Source organism: Aulonocara stuartgranti (genome assembly GCF_965226115.1).
Source record: "Aulonocara stuartgranti genome assembly, chromosome: 3".
In the NCBI taxonomy this organism is placed as follows: domain Eukaryota; kingdom Metazoa; phylum Chordata; class Actinopteri; order Cichliformes; family Cichlidae; genus Aulonocara; species Aulonocara stuartgranti.
Genome location: NC_138941.1, coordinates 1,854,418 through 1,877,058, shown reverse-complemented (window position 1 = coordinate 1,877,058; position 22,641 = coordinate 1,854,418). Strand labels below are relative to the sequence as shown.

The 22,641-nt window shown below is 44.1% G+C and overlaps 1 protein-coding gene across 2 annotated transcripts in view; it reads left to right on the top strand.

The window, feature by feature from the left end:
- The window catches only part of LOC309702380 (uncharacterized protein), a 28,036-nt gene extending 5,666 nt beyond the window's left edge, over positions 1–22,370 (top strand). Inside the window, exons 1-3 of one of the 2 annotated variants that reach the window (XM_082527091.1) lie at positions 16,926–17,086; positions 21,929–22,114; positions 22,249–22,370. In XM_082527091.1, coding sequence (XP_082383217.1) covers positions 17,000–17,086; positions 21,929–22,114; positions 22,249–22,278 — 303 coding nt within the window. In that variant the 5' untranslated portion in view covers positions 16,926–16,999 and the 3' untranslated portion in view covers positions 22,279–22,370. Of the gene's footprint in view, positions 1–16,925; positions 17,087–21,928; positions 22,115–22,248 lie in introns of those variants that run through there. The other variant, XM_082527092.1, reaches the window with a different exon arrangement.
- The last annotated feature ends 271 nt before the right edge of the window (positions 22,371–22,641 follow it).

The following is a 22,641-nucleotide window of genomic DNA, read 5'->3' as shown; positions in this document are numbered from 1 at the left end:
GCGCTCATCCCTCCACCCGTCTCATTCAGCATCCACACACATGTTGCAGGGAACGGGAAATAGAGTAGAGCAGCAAAGCTTGATTTTCTTTAGGATTGGTTAAACTAAAAGACGTTGACAAGGAATTTTAAGGGTTTTAGGAAGCATAAAACCGAAATCAGTTGTATTGGATACGAGTATAAATGAGTGCTTAGGCTCATGCAAGAAAAAACATCTTAGACAGGATATGACAAAACGTACTGTGATACAATTCTTCATTACTACAGCTCTTTGAGTGCTTTTGTAAAAAGTCAAATCTGTGTGCTCCATTAAACCCTGTAGAAGTTGTTTCGAATGCTGACAGTGGACAAACAAAGTTGTCATTTAGCTTAAACATTAACAGTAGAAAAGGCCCGATAGGAATCTAACATCCTTGGAATCAAGCTGTGGGAGTGAGTTTTGAAACCTTTCTGTAGGACTGCTTTAAACTTGCCTTCTTGGTGATGTGTGTCTGATGTCTTGTTTGACTTGAGCAGATTCTTTACGTGCTTTAAGTTTCTAACACATTTGCTTTAACCAGTAATTGAAACTGCTGAGTAGGAAGTACTAAAGTGGGTGTTGAGCATGTTGGGTGTGTTCTTATTACCTGTTTCGATGTTTTCTTTTAATTGAAAGCGTTTCATGAATATGAAATGCTTCTGCGTAATGTTAAACGTTATAAAATATTCTTATGATTTAAACTCTGTATTCATGGCTTATTCTTTCCTGGCCTTTCCTGTAAGCACTTTTATGCTCGGTGGTAAAATATCACAGAACTAGCAGTTTGGCGAGTGTCATACCGCCTGGATTAGTGGCTCAGCTGGTAATTCAGAGATTTATGTAGCTTAGTTTGCTGTGTCATGCTGATTTGGGGAGACTGGACACAGACCTGAGTCATTCTCTTCTGGGTGATCACAGTGGTTACTCTCCTCCCTTCCTCATCTCACCCTGCAAAGAAATCTTTGTTGTTCTGCCTTGACCTCTTCCTCTGTGTTAGTTTGCTGTCCTTTCATTAGCTAGCTTTAGGACTTCTCCTCTCCTCCATGAATGTATCCCCACTAATCCCATTACATGCTTGTCCTTGTCCCACATTTATCAAACATACTTTTTAAAATCAAACAGTTAGAAATGACATTCATTACTTCATTATGTAACATGTCCCTGTGATCTAAACAGCCTGTTAGCCCTCGGAGCACATTTAAGTAAATTGAAATAATTGTGCCGATAAATTGGATTTGAAAGCTCTTATTCTAATTTTCTGTTTTGATGATATTTGGGATATGCTGTTTATGTAGAACAGCTAAAACTAGTTCTTTATATTCCCATATAAATGATAAACACACATTATTTACAAAACACTGCCCGGTGGACGCCAAAGGACGGCCTGTTTTGATTACGCTGGGATCTTTTTGGACTGCACATTTTTGGTCTACGATCAAAGCTGCCACACCACGCTGGATTAATCTCCCAGTAGCTGAGTTTATGAAGTCATAAGAAAGGAATGTCCCACACGTTCCTGGTGTTACACCATATTTGGACTGGGACACCTTTGCTAACCTCTGTTGCTCAATGACACACTGATTTGAATCTGGAGGTGCTGGCGACATATTTGCAGCAGTGTGGGTTCACAGAGGCTGTTTGGACTCTGAGCATGTGACACACCAGTAGCGTGCCACGCTGGGCCTCTCGGGGTGGCGTACAGTGTCACTGTGTGTGTCTATTTAAGTGTTTGTCGTGTAAATGAGGACAACCAAGATATGTGAAGTATAGAGTGGTGTACCACAGTGACAGGTTAATGTCAGTGTGAGTGTGTGTAGCAGTTTGTGTGGCCAGAGAAGGTCAGCAGCCTCCAGAGGACAAAGCGCTTGTGTTCTTCCACAATCGCCCGTTTGATCAGACAGATCATTTGGCATCTGTCAGGCTAAAAACAACAACGCAACATAAAACCAAGCATACGCTCTGCAGTCCTGCAGCTAACTCCTGACAGTCTGTCTGCTGTAGGCTGAAGAAATCAGGGGCTCATTCATCTGCACCTGTCAGCGTCTTTATGCTAACAATAGATCAAACAGTATGTGTCCACAGGATGTGTAATGTTGAAGGTTACCGTACATCCTTATCTCCAGCAGCAGCACTGAGAATCAGTTATCACTGATCGCTGTCTCTGCTTTGTTTTGACATGTTTCATATTTATATATTTCATATTTATAAGGTAAATACCCTACAACATTACAGAGAAGAAGAAGTAACCCCAGGCTCGGTGAGGGGCAGCCATCTGCCGTCACCAGCTGGAGGTGATGAGTGGAAGACTCGATAGGCCACTCTTATTTTCATCCACTGCTTTGTTACCTCGACACGATGTTTTGGATCATCGTCATGCTTGAACATCCATCTTCATGGGACGAAGGTTCCTCGTCACAGTACGATACGCGGTCCTGTCTATTGGCCCTCCATGCAGGGAGGTCATGTTGTGCTCTTAGCAGAAAAGTGACCCATGTTTCCACCGCTTTACTGTGGGGGCGGTGTTCTTTGGTTTTTAGTGATTGTAAAGAAGTTTTCACAGACAAACCGTCACAAAAAAACCCCATTAAGTGCCAAAATGACATAAACCTGTAGTTTTAAAATTTTTAAAAAACTTCTCAACAGAAAATCTGTTTAAACAAAAAGGTTTTGAAGTGCTTTTTAAAAGAATTGACAGAGTCAGCTGTAGACTGGTGCAGAGCCTTGGTGGTTTCTCTAATCCAGCACAGAGGCCAGTACATTAATCTAAATGCAATGACGGAAACGCATTGATAATTTCTTCCAGTTCAGCAGAGGAGACCATGTTTAGAAATGTTAGGAGTGAGATAAAGATTTTACACAGTTGAAACTCAGAGAAGACTCAAACATTACACCAAGATTTTGAATGCTGAACTTAGCATGTGAACAAAAACAGAATAGAATAGAATGCGTTTTATTGTCACTACACACATGCACAATAAGCTTCAGAGCATCTCCTATTCAGTGCAGACGTGGGAAAGAAAGGGGGGTGAGTTGCACAGTTCTGCAGCACTATCTACAAATATAGAAACAAAACATAGTGCTATATATTACAGTGTGGGTTACTGCACGTAAATTAAGTGTTGCACTGTGGTGATGATAGTTGTGTAGTCTGTGTATAGAGGTCCTACATTGGGGGGTGGAACTGTGTTTATCATGTGTGAGTTCAGGTTACGGGTGGAAAAAACTGTTGTGAGTCTGTGGGTCTCCTTGCTGATGCACCTGTAGCGCCTCCCTGAGGGAAGCAGGTTGAACAGGTTAGAACCGGACTGGAGCTGTCATGGATAATGCTTGCTGCTCTGCTGAGGCAGCGGGAGGAATAAATGTCCATCAGGGAGGGGAGAGGGCAGCCGATGATCTTCTGTGCTGTCTTGACCACACTCTGAAGCCTCTATCCGCCTTAGTGCAGCTGCCGTACCATACCGTGATGTCAGCAGCAGGTTGGAGTTCAGCTTGTACTTCCTGAAGACTCTCAGGAAGTGCAGCCGCTGTTGGGCCTTCTTGACGACCGCTGAGATGTTGTCTGTCCAGGAGGTGTCAGCAGAGATGAGGACACCAAGGAACCGGGAGGTGTGGACCCTCTCTCCACACACTCCCCGTTGATGTAGAGGGGGGCCAAGTCAGTGCCTCCTGATGTTGACAATGACCTCTTTGGTTTTCTTAGTGTTCAGTCCCAGGCTGTTTTCTGAACACCATGCTGCCAACTTTAGGACTCTTTATGCTGATTCTTTCATCCGGGCTGGACTTCTTATTCTTGACTGAAACTTGGCTTTGCCCTGGTGAGTTCTTTTCTTTCTCAGAACCAACCCGATTCACCTTTCTGAGCTCACCCCGGTCCACTGACAGAGGTGGAGGGCCAGCTTCAGTTTTTAAAAACAAATTCACTGTGGTGTGCCTCAAGGATCTGTGCTCGGCCCAGTTCTTTTTCCTTGTACATGCTGCCTTTGGGAGTAATACTTAAAAAATATAACATTTCCTCTCACTGCTACGCCGACGACATAAAAATTTATTTCCCTTTGACATCAGATGTCTCTACGTCTCTGGAACCCCTATTTGACTGTCTAAATGAGGTACAAACGTGGTCACGTCTCTCACACTGAACGAGGATAAGACAAAAGTTATAGTTTTTGATAGTCACACCCCGCTGGAACAACTTACTGATGCCTTAGGGCCCCTTGGTAGCCATCTCTCACTCACTGTTAGAAACCTTGGTGTTTTCCTGGACAGCTCAAGAAATCGACCTCCTCTGTGGTAAAAAACAGTTTCTACCAGCTGCGTCAGATATCTAAAGCAAAGCCATACCTCCCTTTGAAGGACCTTAAAAAACTCATTCATGGTCTTATCACTTCCAGATTAGACTACTGTAATTCTCTCTACTCGGGCCTCCCACCTTCCTCTATTCACCGGCTCCAGTTAGTTTGAAATGCAGCTGCGCGTCTCTTAACTGGAACTAGAAATTATGCCCACATCACACCAGTTTTAGCCAACCTACGTTGGCTCCCTGTTGATTATCGTACCAATATTCAAAATTCTTTTGCTTACCTTTAAAATTTTAAACAATTTAGCTCCCAGCTATCTACGCGAGCGCCTCCATTTGTGCATCCCTAATAAGGCACTTAGATCTTCCAATCAAATGCTCCTGACGCAACCGAGGTCTCGTCTGAAGTCCAGAGGGGATCGGGCCTTTGCTGTCGTACCTCCCAGACTCTGGAGTAACCTCCCTCTTTATATTCGTCTCTCCGAGTCCATGCAGTCTTTTAAATTGCGTCTTAAAACTTATTATTTTAGTCTGGCTTTTGATCCAAACTACTATGTTATTTCTATTTTGTTTATTTATTTATTTTGATAACACTTCTGAAGCGTCAGAGCTGTCCTTGCCTGTGATAGAGCTGACCTGCCATAGGACACTGGGACGAGTGTAAATCCAGGCTGAATTCCTTGTGTTGGACAGTATTTGTGTGCAGCAGCAGAGCGCACAAATCAAACTGTATGTTTTGGTAAGCCTGGCCTTCTTGTACTGGATGTCAGTGAGCCAGTAGCTGGTGAGTTTATCACATTAACATTTTTACTAGCAATTTCACTAGCTGGGACCACATCCTCAGTTACGATGAACGATGATGGATGAGGGAGCGTGTACTGGTGCTGCAATGTGGGGAAGGCCTCAAAGAGGACCGGCAGCGGCTCCTGGGCTCCAGGTGGGCATGAAAATGAGAACAGAGGGTATTGGTGAAGGGGGCATATATAAACTGAGGCGGCGAGAATGAGGTGTGGTCCCACTCCTGAAATTCAGATAATATCTCCACTTAGTATAAACTGGGTCAAAGAAAAAGTGCCTCTGATTGGGCTGCTTTCTACAGTTGGCTGTGAGTCCATTGCAGGGCATCAAACATGGATAAGGGGTTGTTTCAACAGTAATTCTATGATGAAAAATTAACGAGGCATTTATCAGGATCTATATTTAATTTAATATCTATTTAACATATTTAATCAATATAAAGCTCAGTGTCTATTTCTTAGCTTGTAAAGTTGTGAAATTCATGGCAGATTCACTTCTTGGCTGTTTTGCGTTTTATTAGATAGTTGATAATAAAGAGTGTCTTTGCCTGTGGCTTTGTTAAGACTGCAGGTTTTTGTCCGCCTGACCTTTGGTGACCTTGGCGAGCTCAGGATGAACAGGCTGTCTGCTCTGTTTGGGTGTGATGCTGCCTGCAGAGACAGTCTACTCTCATGCAGACACAACATCTTTACTGATATAACGTGGTCATGGACTCTTCTCTGTTCTTCCTTATTAAATAATAGTAAAATGACTCTGCAGTTTTGATTCAAAATGCACCAGGTCTGCTCAGTCTGAATCACACCGTTAGAGCCAGACCAAATGATTGGAGCACCAATGTTAGCACTCAAAGAGTCTAAGCAGTACCACTACCAGCTTTGGCCAGTGCAGGACTGAACATGTAGATCCATGTTCTACTGAGCAGACACTGAGCAGAGGCAACATGCAGCAAATGAATTAGTGGTCTCCACATGTTTGCACCCAAGGTTTCCCTGCTTTTGTGAGCTGAGCTGTTTTAATATTTTCCATGTATTAGATGATACTGTCCAATGGTTCCAGGGCTGTGAAGATGGAAAAAATGATGTTGCAGTCGTTGCTGAAGTGTTGGTACAATTTGAAGGAAGTCATTAAAGCGCCAGAGCGAGCAGACAAGGCAAGCACTCAAAGAATGTGGAAGGCAGTCGGGGAAAGTTGCCATGGACGGTGGCAATCATGGACCATGTCACATTGAAATGTCCTGTAACGTAGACACCGTTATCATGGTTTTGTTAACCTTAAAGAACAAAACTATGTGCCTGTTTAAATATTTATGGTCTGTATATACATTAATAATATTTACCATTAAAGGCAGTTTACTTTATACCTAGATCATCGATCACAGTGCATCGATCGGCTTCCTGCTTTACTTCCTCATTGATGACTGAGATGCTGCAATTAGTCCTCCAAAATATTAAGCAGGGTGCACGCCATCCCATCAGTTTCCATACTCCTGATATAGAGTGAGATTTCCTGAAGCCTTGCTATTTATAGCTGCAGGAGGCAGCTTCTAGCTTCTCCCTGGAGGAAGCTGTCCTTGTTTTTGTCTTCATCAAAAAACCTTAAAATCTAAAAATACAGACACCAGGTTCTTTGTTGGGCTTCTCTTTGTGGTTTGCTGTGGCTTTGCATCTGCTCTGCATCCCTGACCATCAATGTCACCAACATGTGTTCAATGATCAGCCAGTTCACCTCTGAGGGACTTTGGTCTATTCAAACTGGCTGAGATGCTGTGGCTTAAAAAGGCGGTTCAGACTTGAAAACCCTCCGATGGGCTGAATTATAACTCTAATAAGAATAAATAGCTACATTTACAACCTGCATGTTGTGTTTACTTGTGTTGTCTGTGTCTAATATGAACATTTTGTTGATGATCTGAAACATTCAAATGTAACATTTTTGGATTCATTCCTGTGGAGCTCAGTTCGGCACTCCCAGTCAGCGAGCCATGGCATGTATGTATGTGTATGTGGAGACATGTGTCTGTATGTTCGCATGCATGTATTTATACATACATGTATGCATGTGCGTGTATGTTTGTATGGGTGTATCCGTATGTTTGCAGGTGCATGTATAACTTATCGTTCTTGTGTAAATGTAAATTTGTCTGTGATTGTGTAAATACTTCACACACATGGAGAAATGTCAAACAGCCTTTCATTGTTCTTGTAACAGTGACAATAAAAGCTATTCTATTCTATTCTATTCTATTGCTCTGTCATGCATTCTTGCATCTCTTGCCTGCAAGCACACTTTGCAGAGTGCACTCTGTAGTTTATTTTACATAATAGTTAATACAGTACTTGTATTCAAGTGTATTTCGGTTTATTGTTTTACATCTCATAGCACTGCAAACACTTATAAAGCATAAGGTTTACTGAGCTCTTACTACTAATCGGTTCTATCTTGTAGTTGCACTAAACTGCACGATAAATCATAGAAGTAATTCAGACAGGGAGTTTTATGTCAGTGTTCTCCATTGAAACTGGTTATGAGTATTCACAAGATTTGTATCCAGGGATTATATCCCAGTCACCAGCACACTGTCATGTCTCATAAGCTGGTTTGGTATCTCGGTGCAGTCCCCTACTCACAGAATAGTCTGAGGCCAGGGGCCTTTATGAAGGGGGCCAGGGGATCCCATGTCCTTGAGTGATTAGTCTGCCTTGGAAGCTCGTCTGTTCAGAGCGTTTTATGGCATTTGATGTTTGTATATCTTCTTTTTATTCTATCATTTTTTAAAAATGGATTTTTTTTTATGTGTGGGGGACATATCAAGAACACTGGAGTTAGAAAGCTTATGGCTTTTCCTTTTGTGCGGAGCCTAAGAATAGCTCGGCGGACTTCATTCACATGTTGCTGTTATTTATAGCTGCCAGTGACACAAACAACACGCCTGTGGGTGCTGCTGCCTGTGCTGGGATTGGTTTTTGTCGTAACATAAACAGAACTAAAGTGGATCCAAGTGTTAAAAACAATTTAAAAATGTACATTGCAGCCACTGTCTGTGCATCTGGAGCTGTTTCTGATGATCTGTGATGGTAGCAGGTACTTAGTTCACCAGATACTAAGAAATAATTCCTTTTGTTTTTTTAAGGTAACTACTTAATTTGTCTTTTCTCTTGCAGGTAAGTTGACATGCAGCTGTCCAAAGCCTGACTCCTGCTGACGGTCGTTCTGTATGTGTTTGCTGTGGGGCTGGTGACAGAGAGGTAAATATGCCTCAAATAGTTGTTGACCTTTCTGTGTGGAGACACGAGGCAGAAGCAGCAGCCACTCTGGTTATTGGACGTCCTGCTGTGACAGTGGACAGTGATAGAAAGGCCAGCGCTGTCTTTACTGAGCATCTTAGCTTCGTTGTTTTGTGATTTCATGAATAAATAATTATAAATAAATGATCAATAATTAGCCATTTGTCAGTAGTAGATGTGTGGTTATTATAACAGAGGGCAGAGGTCCTCTAAGGGCCTGGTTTAGGTGTTCAGCAGCGTCCTGTGTGCAGCAGATTAATCACATCATGTTCGGTTTGGTGGCTTTTTGATGTGATTGTTCGGAGAAAGCTGCCAGGAAACGACTAATAACTGATCAATGACAGCTCAGACAGTTCAGTCCAGTCTAGCTGGCTTTCCTCACAAAGTGATTCATTCGTTACCGTCTGTGGTCTCTGAGGAGGCGCAGTGTTACACTGATTTCATCTCCACAAAGCTTCTGCTGAATGTGAGCGAAGCGAGATCACTCCAAGCTGGTCAGTAATCTGTCCAGACCAGTATGTCAGTACTGTCTGGGTTTATGCTGAGCTGGGCTACTGGTACATGACTGGTAATGAACTGGTAACAACCCAGAGTTCAGTAGAACCTCTGGCTCTCTGTGCGCAAAGAGAAAGCCAATCCATAAATAAATCATGAACAGCCAACATGCACACATGCTTAACATAGTGTGTGTGTGTGTGTGTGTGTGTGTGTGTGTGTGTGTGTGTGTGTGTGTGTGTGTGTGTGTGTGTGTGTCTGCTTCCTTTGAGTACAGCTGTTTGCATTAATATTTCAGGAAGATGCCCTCAGAGAGACATTATATATGTTTGCATGCTGCATAATTAATATAATAATAAATACCTTTCTAGTGTGATAACAGCAGGGGGCGCTGTGACTGCAGAGTCCTTTTGATGTGCTGTTTTTACGTGACAAATTGCTGCTGACAGATCTATGTGATCACTTATATTAAGAGAGGATTCCTGATTCTCTGTTTAACTTTGTACTGTGACGCTAACGGAGTTTATAAATAAGTCTTTTAATCGTATTAGTTGTAATTAGAAAGACGAACTCCTCTCTCCTGATTGTTTATTGGCTTTTTATGAATTAGGGTGAAAACGTCAAACCCACAAATACCCAAAGAAGCCTGAAACGATGATTTAGCCATGAAGTGAAATCACACAGGGAAGCTGAGATTGTTTGTTGACCTGTGCTTCAGCATGTCTAACTGGGACCTTTACAGCAGTATTTCTGTGTTAGTGTGTTACTGTTCGACACCCTGTGTATCCACGATCAGTCGTCTGCACGTGTCCAGCCTCGCCCCTGTGTTCTACCTAAACGTTTCCATTCTGGTCATTCCCAATGAAGAGTCGACCATCTTTAACCGTTCCAGCTCCGCCTCCTGTGGTTTGTCAGTGCCACCGTCTCCGACACACAACAGCTCGCCATCACGAGCTACCGTCTCCTAAATTTTCCCTGTCAGGTTTTTGTGTTTCTTCTTTCACAGACCCCCCTGACCCTCACCTCCACCCACCCCACCTCCTCTGCACCTGCCCTGTGCACTGTGTTGTTCTGGACCAGCTTCACTCAGGCACCTTTCTCCTTCACACACATGTATTCAGTCTTACTGGCTCCAGCTCTCCACCTGGTCCCTGTTCTCACTATAGTTCCCAGTGTTGTCTGCACCATCGCACACATGAAGGGCCTCAGAGTCGAGTCCTGATGTCATGGCGCCCCCGCTTTAAATCCGTCTGTCCCTCCTACAGCTCAGCTCACCTGTGCCTTGCTGTCTCCTGCACAGCCTCAGTATGTGCTCAGTATGTGCAGTACCACAGTACGTCTCTTGGTGTCCCGTCGTGTGCTTTTTCCACATCCACACAGATATGATACAACTCCTTCTAACCTTCTCTGCACTTCCTCATCTACATGTAGAACCTCACTTCAGTAGCTCTTTCTCACGGTGTGGCTCATCAGCTCGCTCCCCCTGTGGCTGCTGCAGCTCTGCACCCTGATTCTTCAGTACCAGGACGCTCTTCCTCCATTCCTCATCATCCAACACTGTGTTAAACAGTCCCCTTCAGACCTCCAGATGTTTATCAGGACCATCATTCTTCATCTCCTTCATGGCTGCCCTCATGTCCTCCTTACTCTGACGTGCTGCACATCCTTCCAGCCTCAGCCAAGTCTTTTTCTGCTTCCTCAGCATCCGCTCTCTCACACAGGTCACTGTAAACCTGCAGCCACTGCCCAGTTCTCCCGTCTACTTTCATTATCCTGAACGTCCTCGTTCACATTTCCTTGTCTTCTTTTCTTCTGTTCAGAGGATGCACTGAACACCACCATGACTCCCTCATACTTCAAACCATGTTTCAGAGGTTTGAAGTCACACACTAACCTGCTCACTTTATTATTGTGTTTTTGAGCGTTTTCTTCTGCTAGTACCCCCCTCACAGTCTCCACCTTCACCATACGTCACCTGCAAGGTCACTGTCTTCAAAGGTGTAGCCCCTCCCCCTCCAATATCTGATTTCACTGCAGCTTTTACGAGTCAGCCGTGCTATTTCTGATAGGCTCCCCTCTTCTCTCTGTGAGTGTCGCTCATAGAAAACTTTGACACATTAGCCGGTCATGTGAGCTGCTGCTGGAAATAAGTTGAAGAGGGGGTGAGGCCCTGTTAGTGCACACGCCGCTGCCGCCTCGCAGCAGCCTGGGGTTCCTGATTTACTGCTAATTCACTGAGCAGAAGAACAGCGTTTAATGGGGCTCTTTCCTAAAAGTCGTGGCCTGTGTGAGCGATCGTGGCGTGTAGTGTATGTGTTGTTGGCAAGCCGTCACAAGGGGGCGCCCTTCAACAACTTACCTTTGATTTGTGACTCATGAGCAAGAAAAGCATAATCGTCAGATTAAATGTAATTTATCTTCATAATAAAGGAAACACGGATGTTTCTCAGTGACTCGTGTTTGTTTTCAGTCAGTTTGAGACAAGAAGAAAAGAAATGAGCAGGAAGCAGAACACATCACTGTTTGCTCCTCCTTTTATATAATAGGACTAATACAGCAGTGTTACATATGTAAATGGCTCCAGCTGTCATAAACTAAGATTCAGGAAGTTCTCTGATTGAAATGCTGACAGGTGATGGGTAACCCTCCCCAGCATGTTCCCAAGCGTTGCATACAAGCCACTGAAAAGTAAACAAGTAGATGACGACAGGCTGACTGTCTGTGTGGAGAATCAGTAGGAAAACGATGGATGAGCACATGAATCTGACATATTTGGAACAACCAGGTCTCGTGAATGACGCCATTTTTACTCCACGTGAAGAGAAAAACATGTAAACAGATCGTGAGCATCAGATCTGTTTATGCTTCACAGTTTCCTGCTATCCAAAGATGTCAGCTGACGGCCCCGCCTGCCTTTGTTGTCTCTGCCCAGCCTTCCTGTCGTTATCCGTGTTTTTGCTCCCCATCCCCTCTGCCCTGTTGCCCTGACAACAGACAGACACCTAGGTTTCCTTGGCGACGGGGCAGTTTCCTGCCTCCCTGCTTGGACACTGTGACTGTAGCACAGAGTGTAAGATGTGATTGAAAACGGTAACTGTAACAGAATACAGTTACTCGTACGTGTACTCCGTTACTCCCCAACACTGGATATTTGTCATATAATTGAAATATCATTAAACTCACTACTCGTACTCATAAATATGGTCCGTGCACAAAGCAGCGTCGTCTCTTTCTAACCATCCCTGCTCCAACAAACACGAGGTTGTTTCCATCGCTGCTGCTGTTCCATGTTGTTCAGCTCTTATTGTTACTGTAAGTCTCGTAGTTCTTATTTGTGTGAGGCTTTGCTCCTGCCCGTCACTCTGCTGCTGTTACATGTTGTTCAGCTCTTATTGTTACTGTAAGTCTCGTGTTTCTTATTTGTGTGAGGCTTTGCTCCTGCCCGTCACTCTGCTGCTGTTCCATGTTGTTCAGCTCTTATTGTTACTGTAAGTCTCGTGTTTCTTATTTGTGTGAGGCTTTGCTCCTGCCCGTCACTCTGCTGCTGTTACATGTTGTTCAGCTCTTATTGTTACTGTAAGTCTCGTAGTTCTTATTTGTGTGAGACTTTGCTCCTGCCCGTCACTCTGCTGCTGTTACATGTTGTTCAGCTCTTATTGTTACTGTAAGTCTCGTAGTTCTTATTTGTGTGAGGCTTTGCTCCTGCCCGTCACTCTGCTGCTGGAGCACCGGGATTTCCCCAATCAGGACAATAACGGATATTTCTGTTCGTTTCTGGTCTATACATGTTTTATATCAGAGCATCTCCCAGAATCTGAACTGATCAAAAAGTGCCGACATGTCCGGAGGGATTTTGGCCCACTGCTCTTTACAGCTGCTTCCACAGATTTAGTAAAGGAGGCTCTGGAGGCTGGCTAGCCCACTTCTTCTTCAGCCACTGCTTTGTTTGCACCCATCCACGGCCACCACTGTGTGTTTGACTGTGGGGATGTTGGTGTGTCACACTCAGCATTTCTCAGCCTTCAGCCAATCATCCAGACGGTCAAACCTCAGACGGGCTTGTACATGCTAAACCGCGTGGGTGCTGCAGTAGTTCAATCCTCTACCAGTGTTACCAGTATGTGGTGACTGTCATCCACCTGCCTTCTCACCATTAACCAGCTCCTCCTGTGTGAGTTTCCTTTCCTATGATCATCCTCCGCCCATGAGGCTGACAGATCACATCATGGTCAGAACTGCTGCACCCACAGTCACCGAGCTTCATGCTGACGCCCTTTGCATCTGTATGCTGAGAGTCCCACAGCCAGTCTGTGGGATCCAGGGTTGTAGAGGACCACACACTTCATTCAGGGACATGCAGATCTGTTCATAACTGATATGTTTTTTGTTCGATGTTTGTAAACTCAGGTAAAAATCAGAGACTGTTCATTTCTCTGTAAGTGAGCAAACTTATAAATTCAGCAGGGAGGATAATTGTTTCCCCGTCGTAGTTCAGTGTAGCTAGTCTCTTAACCCCCAACCAACCCGCTGCACCTCCTCCCTCCCCTCCCTCTCATAAAATATTGAGAGAGCCTGGCACTAGGCCAGACGCCCCCCTCCCTCTCTGCCAGGCAGGCTGACGGAGCATGTGGCTGTGGGAGGGGCACGAAGGGCGGCTCGGCTGAGGAGATACAGTAACCATGAACATATTCGTTCTCTAAATGAACGCCACGAGTTGTTCCCACATCGAGCTGCTCTACTCTGAACTCATTCACACGAGCACTTTCTGCTCGAGTGCTTCCTCTGTTCACAGCCACACTCACGGATGCGCTGGAGAACAGCTCGGGTAAGAAGTGTGAACAACATGCTGGCATTTCATTCTACCTGCAGTGGTCAAATCAAGGCAGTGGTCAAATCTAGCTTCTTTCAGCTCAGGCAGCTGCAAAAACAAAGCCAATTCTTTCACGGCAGCACTTTGATCCACGCCTTTGTCAGCACTCGGCTGCATTACTGTGATGACCTTCATGTTGGGGTCAGCGCATCATATATTAGTCAAAATGCTGCAGCTCGTCTTTTAACTGGCACTCGAAAGTTTGAGCACATTTCCCCTGTTTTAGCTTCACGTCACTGGCTGCCCATTTCTTTTAGGATTCATTTTAAAATTCTTTTATTTACTTTTAAAGCTCTCCATGGCCTCGCCCCATCTCATCTCTCTGAGCTGCGACAGCCTCATACAGGCCAGCTGATCAGCTGCTCCTGCATGTACCCAGGACTGGGCGTAAACTTAGAGGAGATCCTGCTTTTGCTGTAGCAGCTGCAAACTGTGGAGCGAGCTTCCTTTGGAGATCAGACAGGCCTCTTCTTTACCTGTTTTTAAGTCTTGAAAACCCGCCTCTTTACCCTGAGCTTTGACACCACGTGAGATGTTGGTTTTTATTTCAGTTGTTTTTAGGTGATTCGATGCTGTTTTATCTTGTTTTGTTTTCATTTGATGTTTTATGTGTTTTATTTATTTATTTTGCTGTTTTCTGTTGTTCTATTGTTTTAACTTATTTTCCGTGCAGCACTTTGTTCCTGTGCTGGCTATTTTAAAGTGCTTTATAAATAAGATTGGATTGGATTGGACTGCCACCAACAGCTCTGTAACACACTGTGCACACAATGCTATCATTGTCTTTTCTTTTTAGCTGCTTTTACGTTTTAGTTGCTGACTTCTGATAAACTGAATAAAACAGGAGAACACACAACCTGGAAATCTTCAACCACACACAAAATACATACGTTTCCCTGGTAAAGTACACAACCTCTGCAGTACCGCTGAGTTTTCTACAAGCGCACAAAGCTGCTACCAGCTCTGCTGCTGTGACCTGTGTTACCTGTGTTAGGCTCTTACATCCATACGATGGTTGAAGGACCGGCCGTGTCCCGTCTTCCTTCTGTGCATAATCGTGGCCCCTGCTGGAAGCTGACCCCGTTCTCCCACAGTGTTGCTGAAATGGTGAAACTGGAGCACGAATCGATCTGGGAGCTTTGATGAGAGATGAGCTGAAGTTTGACTGCAGCCTGATTCACTTTAGGACAACCAGTTTGCTTTTAATGTTTTTCTGCCTGATTCATTCTGATACACAAACACAGGCTGAACGGTGTCTGTGCTCCCACATCCTCAGTGTCCGTCTCAGCACCTCTGCATCCTTCACTCACTTCTTAGCATGCAGGACGTGTGTGTGTGTGTGTGTGTGTGTGTGTGTGTGTGTGTGTGTGGGGCACAGGGGAATGTGGGACTTTGTCCTGATGTGAATGTGTGTGTGGATCTTCTCCTCCCGGCCTATCACAGTGAGGAATGGAGGTGGTGTCAGTGTGGGTCAGTGTCACTGGGAGCTGTGGGCGTCTCCACAGTGGGCCTGGGAAACTTTGAAAAGATGTTTTCTTCTTTCGGCCATAAAATCCAGATCTTGGTTTCCTCTTTGTGAGCACAACAGAGACTCCCCTTGTTTCTTACACAGCCCCCCTTTGGCTTTCATGCACACACACCCACTCAGGGAATAAAGTCACTGCAGCCATTTAGCTGCTTCTCAGCACTCGCTGCATAACCTGAGGTTGGTCAGCCGGTCGACTCGTCGTGCATAGTGACAAATGAGGGATTTCAAATATTTCCAAAGCGATGCATCAGGTTTCTTTGCAGATGAAGTGAGACGTGGATGTTTCACAGCACCAATGAAGATTGTGTTTAAGTGCAGCCGGGCGCACGCTCCCCCAGCGACGCCAGCTTCTTCTCACCGTGCAAACACTTTGATTTGAAATAGATTACAGCCGTGAGTGTTTGACTGTGATGGACTGGTGATGTGTTCAGGGTCGCAGGTTTCCACCCGCCTCGTCTCTTTGCATGCAGTGAAGGAAACTATGCAAACTATGCAAGGTGTGCAGTAACAGGTCTGAACAAACCAGCAGCAAATAACTTCCAGTCTCCACAGGTTCAGTGCAGCTGGTGTAACAAAACGTTTGGTTACAACATATTAATGTTCGCACACTGCTGTAAAAACAGTTTTATTAAAATGAACGTGCACTTTTGTAGAAGCTCGTGGTGAACGCTCCACTGCCTTTGTTTTATTGTTACTATTATGTTGTGATGGGTTGAACAGGATGACTTGAGTTTGAGACGTGTGCGATGTGACAGAATAGACAGATGGAAGCCTTCATGTTGGATCAGAACGACGTCGGGCTTGTTGGTCTGCTGTGGTTTGATCAGAAGACTTCCTCAGATCAGCACCGTGGCCCTCCTCTTCCTCTCCCCCATCTGCTTCTTCTAGCAGCTTCCAACACACTGAGGTCTCTGACAGTGAGAGTGACTCCAGTGTTCCTGTAACTTTGAAGCAGAGGTTCAAGACAGATTTGATCTTTCCTTTCCTTCTGTTTGGGATTGAAGTGATGTAATATCAGGGGGGGCTATGATGTCCTGTCATTCTCATGTAAATCTGTGTTGGGAACATTAATGTTTAATCTGTGTGGGTCTGTGTGGATCTGTGTGGGTCTGTGTTAACAACATGGTGCAGAAAGGAAACACAAGCGTGGAGTCGGTGGGATTGTGCAAACGGTGGCTCGTGCATCAATCAGCTCCAGCTGTGATGCATCTCTTTGATTAGTGGGAGCAGCAAACTCCATCCAGACAGCTTCCTTTGTTTTTTTCACTTGACTGATCGATCAGCGCACAGCTCCGTTTAGCACACACGCCATCTTTAACGACGGCGTGGAGTCTGTGCCCTGTTCCTCCCACACACGAGTGTTCGTTCATGTTCGGCCTTGTGTCTGAGCGTTTCCTCTCGGTGTGTCTGTAACGAGGAAGCCACGGGCAGGTCGCACACAAACGTGTGGCTGCCGAGTGTGCGAGTGTGGCAACGTGTGGCAACTATTCTGGTTTGCCAGCGACGTTTCCAGATAAACACTGGTGGCAGCTGCTGCCATGGCAACACCATTGTGCTCCCTCCCTCCCTCGCTCGTCTCCCCTCCCTCTCCCCAACCACTCCTCTCTCTCATGCTCCGCCGGCTCAGAGAACGAGGACCAGAGAGGAGAGAGGTCAGCTCGATTCAGAGGACAGAAAGAAGAAAGGAATAACCCGGAGTGGACGGGGACAGGATGAGCGAGGACAGCCACTCCCACTACAGGCTGGACCCCAGCGATCGCCTCAACGGGCTGGGACAGAGGAGGAAGAGACCCAAGAAGGTAAACGAATAGATGGAGAGCCACGTGGTGCAAAGTGTGTAAGGATGGAGCACCCCACCCTGCAAAAAGAGAAAGGAGGTGGGGTTAGGTGAGGTTTGTTTATGTGCAGACGAGCGTCCACATGATGTTAGGAGCACCGAACCATCTCTCACCCCGTCGTCTCCTGTGGAGTGTGTGGCTGCTCCCCCACAGCAGCTGTATCCTCTCTCGTATCCTCCGTCTCCTGGTGTTGTGTTGCTCCACAGTGAGTCGTAGTAGGAGGCTCACATGCTGTCAGGGTGGGTCCCTGCTCGCTCTTTGTGTGCCTGTCGTTGGGGGTTTTGGTGTTTGCAGCTATCAGGAGGTTTGTGTTGTAGCCTGACGTGAGAAGTGTTGTTATTATCATCATTTTTAACATTTCTGCAACACTACAATAAACAGACACACACCCATCAGCCTGTTTACAGATCTATACGCCCATAAAGACGTGAAACACACATTGCACAAATCTACTATAACGTGTTCATATGTGTTATAAAATAAAGAGGTAAAGTATTAGCTGTTCAGGTTGATTCATAAATATGACCTCAGCACGTGAAATCCTTCTGCTGACATCCCTAAAAGCTCGTCAGACCAACGAAGCCGTACAACACAAATAACCAGACCAAACCAGGGTTGTGCGTCTGTTGTTGAGAACATTGTCAGTAAACCACAGTGACGTCCTACAGAGGACTCGTGTTGTCATTATTTTTGTGTATGTCGTGTGAGCTGAGAGCTGTAACCAAAGGTAGTGAGCGCGTCGGCCTTTAACGTCGCGGCTGGTTGTGCGATCGTGTCGCCGCTGAACTCGTGAGAGTTTGTCTCAGGGATCTTTACATTTGAAGTCAGGTGAACATCCAGTGAACTAACAGAACATTCAGGAGCAGTTTACTCTCATGAATGTCAGACAAACTGAGGTTTGTGTGTCAGTTAGATTCTTTAAGTCATTAAAGTGTCTCTGTTAGGAAAAGCATCTGTTTCCTCCACTTCTGCAGAACTGCGTGACCCGTAGCATCATTGCAGGAAGTATCCTGTGACAATGAGTGACTGCACATCATCATTATCAACACATAAACCTGTGGTCTGGACCTGCACTTCTTATTTTTACTGTCTGGTTTTGTGTAAAGCAGCACTTCAGTAAGCACCTGTGAAGCACACAGTCATAGTCGAGTAATGAAGCGATCCATATGTGAAACATATTCCACGTCTACAGGATAGTGGAGGTTACATGGGTCAACCTGGCAAACTGTACCAGCACATGTGATCACACTGATAGCAGAACACAGGTATGTGAGTCTCTACGACGAGGTCAGAAACCAGTAACAAATGTTTCATGTGATTCGTTTTTCTCCAGTTTGTCTGCAGTGAACCTTAAATACTCACTGAACCAGCTGTTTCCTGATGTGGTGACGTGTGTCGGTGATGAAGCCAACACTCTGTCCAGTGTTGGGCAAGTTACTTGAAAACAGTAATCAGTAACTAATTACTTCCCCAAAAAAGTAATCCCGTTACTTTACTGATTACTTATTTTCAAAAGTAATTAATTACTTAGTTACTTTTTAAAAACACGATTTACAACCTGAACAGGTGATAAAGCGATAGATCTTTCAGCCCAATTCTACTTTTTCTGCATAATCCATCATACAAAATGTAATCAAATGGAAAAGTCTCTTTTTAAAACTTGTTTTATTAGTTTTAATCTTTTAACTTTATGCATCAAGCAAACATTTAATTATCTGCAACATTCTCTGACTGGAAGAAATTAGTTTAACATTTAAACCTATTTTCTGCACATTCCAGCTCATAAAATAAAATATTTTTTGTGTTTACACTCAGTCTTTCAAATAGATGCAAGTAAAACACAGCAGAAAATAAATAAAGTCAAAGACTCAGCGGTCCTGTTGCTCTATTTTCACCTGTAAAGCAGGAGTGGGGCAGGCGGAGGGTTACCCTGGTGCAGGTGTGCCGCGGTCAGTGGAAGAATCCGCGAGTTTCTCTGTGAGTTTCCCATTACGTCGTAGCTACTCGGTGCTTGTTGGAAGTTTAGGGGTTTTTTCGCTGTAAAAAGAAGTTTTCTTCCCACGCACAGCGGACACTAATGTTTTTGTCACTTTTTATGGAATCAAACTCAAAGTAAGGTCAGTACTTCCACGCTTTAAACGCTGCACGCTCATACTCTCTCTGCACTCGATATGTGATCCATTGTTGATCTGCACACAGCTGTTGTCACTAACGGCGCACTCGCTTACGTCACTGTCGTGAGACATTCTCGCAAAAAAATCACGGTTTTAGTAACGCAGTAACGCAGCGTTCCTACGGGAAAGTAACGGTAATCTAATTACTGATTTTGCAATAGTAATCCCTTACTTTACTCGTTACTTCAAAAAAATAATGGGATTACGCGTTACTGGAGCGTTGTTCTCCTCTGTAACAAAGCAGTGATAAAGGAATAGATGCTGATTTTATTAACTTGTGTCTTTGTGCTGCTGGATTCAGTCTGAAGCAGGCAGCAGTGCTGAACCTACCAGTGTAAATGTGATGGTGGAAGCAGAGGCCAGCACTTGGCAGTGCTAAACACAATAAAAGACTCACAAGTTCCTGCTCAAAGGTCAGCTGCCTTCAGATCAATCATTAACCTGCAGCAGGTTGTGGCCTGATGTGTTTGTAAGAGTTTCACTTTCAGGAGGAGAAGATTTAAACGAGTCACACAAATGTGAACTACAAAGTCTGTGACACACAATTTATGCAAACTGCATGAAATCTGACCTGAAGAAATCCAGTCTTCTGCCTGTTGTGGTTGTGACAGCTGCTCGTAGGAGAGTTTGTTTGTAGGAGGTGGAGATGTTCTCAGATCAAGTGCGTAATCGTCTCTTTGTGTAGACGCTAAAAGCTGTGAGCCAAAACTCTCTGCTCTGAAACTCTTCACTCAGTCCTCACGCTGAGAGTTTAGAGGCTGAACTTCTTGTTCCTCCATAACACTTTTCATGAAACAGCAGAAATGAGCTTGTGTTTCTCAGCAGTGCGCACACAGAGAACCGATCCTCTCTGCTCAGTCTGAACAAATCAAAGTGAAACGTCAGTGAAAACACAGCTGCTGATCAAACTGTGTCAGATTAATGCCTCAATGTTTCACTGTGAGGTTAAAAAATACATAAAAATGATTTAAAGAAGTAGGAGGCAGATTTTCACAATAAGAGCACTTTGTTTTTAATTCAGTTAATGTCAAACTGTCATCAACACCTCTGTGTTGTCTCCGTCTCTGAGCAGATTCAGGCATTACTCAAATAATAAAGGCTTTTTTTCACTATTATACTTTTCATTAGTCTCCAGGTTGATGATTATAAACAGAATTATTAAAGTTTTTATCATTTCAGGCTGAAAATCAACATGAATTTGGTTCTAATCAAAGAAGCTCCTTTAATGTGTGTCATTAAAATCCTCACACAGACTTAAAAAGGCGACATTAACATTAAAATAAATGAAAGAAGCTTCAGCTGAGAGCTTCATGCAGTCATCATCAGCAGCTCATAGCAGTCACAGCTCTTTATTACGCAGCTTTGCAGGAATTAAAGTGGCTGAAGTGTCAGAGTTTGTGTGAGAAGCTGCTTCATGGACAGCTGTACACACGTCTTTATTATTTCTTCATAAATCAAACACACAGGTTTGTCTGCAGATGATTTAAAGTGTGTCGTTGTGCAGTTAAAGCTGTTTGTGTGACGCCCTGACCTCCTGTGAATGAAACAGCCAATCAGATCCATCAGAGAGAGAGCAGGAAGTGTTGTGTGTTTGTGACAGAACAAGGAAACAGTGATGATGATGAACATAAAGGTCCTCTGATGTTTCCTGTTACAGTAACGCTTGTTCATCTGTTGCTCTCCTACACTTTCCTATAAATAAAGGAGAAAAAGTCCGTTTAGTTTCATTTCCTACAGCTCAGAGTTACACTTCACATTCCTGCTGTCACATCAAAAAGCTTCACTTTGGTCCAACATCTACATGTTAACATGAAACACAGACAGACTCAGAACATCTGGAACATCTGCACTTTGACCCAAACTGTTATAGCAGGATATTTTCTGCATATTTCTTATGTTGGACCTGTTTGAACTGTAAACGACCTGTAATCATCTGTAAATGGTGTGAGACACACTGAGGCCACCTACAGGGCAGCTGGGGAACAGCAGGGATCTGAAATCATACGAGACGTTAGTGAGTGAGAAGAACAAACGGACTTAAGATGGCTCGAAGTGATCAAAGTTGATCTAAAACAGAAGATAAATCCACTGATTCTTTGTAAAGTTCATCTGCTGCTCACATGAATCCATGAAAGATTTATTCCACTGAATGTTTCTTCAAAGCTCATTTCAACCTGTTGAAGTCATGAATGAAAGTGCAGACTGAGAGTGGATCACATGATGTTTGAGGTGTGTCATGTGACATGTTCAGTATTGTCACACATGTCTAGATTGTCCCTGATATCATAGCTGCTCAAACACTGATGATTATATTTGAAGAATTATTCCTGATGGCAGCAAAGTTTGAATGGAGCTCTCTGTCTGTGCTGATTTGTCGCCCTCTGGAGGTCAAAGCACAAACCTACAGGGCAGCTGGGGAACAGCAGGGATCTTAAATCATACGAGATGTTAGTGAGAAGAACAAACGGACTTAAGATGGCTCGAAGTGATCAAAGTTGGTCTAAAACAGAAGATAAATCCAAAGCAGCATCAGATGAATGTTACCATTTCCAGTTACGGTGCCCTTCATCTAATATGGAAATGTGTTGTTTTTTTTTAGCCGTGTTGTTGTTCTTCCTATTGTGTTTAGGCCAGAGATGCTCTTCAAACAGCGGACAGACATGACCACATTACAAGAACATGGTGTGAGTCCGATTTGATATTCCAGTCAACGCTGAGAGACCTTAACCAGGAAGTCAGAGGTCAGCTGATGCTGCGAGCAGGAAGTGAACCAAGGGAAAGGTCCACTCTACTCAATCTCAAAGAAAATATGCTGGTATTTGTTGATGTTGATGGTACAATAAAAATATATAATATAATAAATAATAAAATATCATGTGATGATGAGATGTGTTGTTGGTGTTTGTATTTTCTGTAAATGTCTTTTTTAATGTAAATGCTTTGTTCCAGACGGACAGGGAATCAGTTGCTGTACGATGACATCATCTTGATGTTGACGAGGAGGGCGAGAAAAACTAGTTTTGTCCTGCAGATGGCGATCTTGCACCGTGTCCAGAGAGCCGACACTTTGATGGTGCTGCTCTACTAAGCTTACTTTAGCCTGGGTTGGACTCTATATGAGCAGCTTCCACTCTGGTTTCACTCTTAAACACACTTGTTTGATTTCACTTGTAAAAGTTGAAGAATAAATATTTTATTACAAAATTATTTGTTGATGCATTTTTTTAGGGTCAAATATCTTGTTTGATTTGAGGAATGAACTGTTAGGGTGGAAAAAGTGAATCAGGTTAAAATAGTGGTGCTTTATATCAGTGAAGATGTATAATGTAATTTAAAATGTTG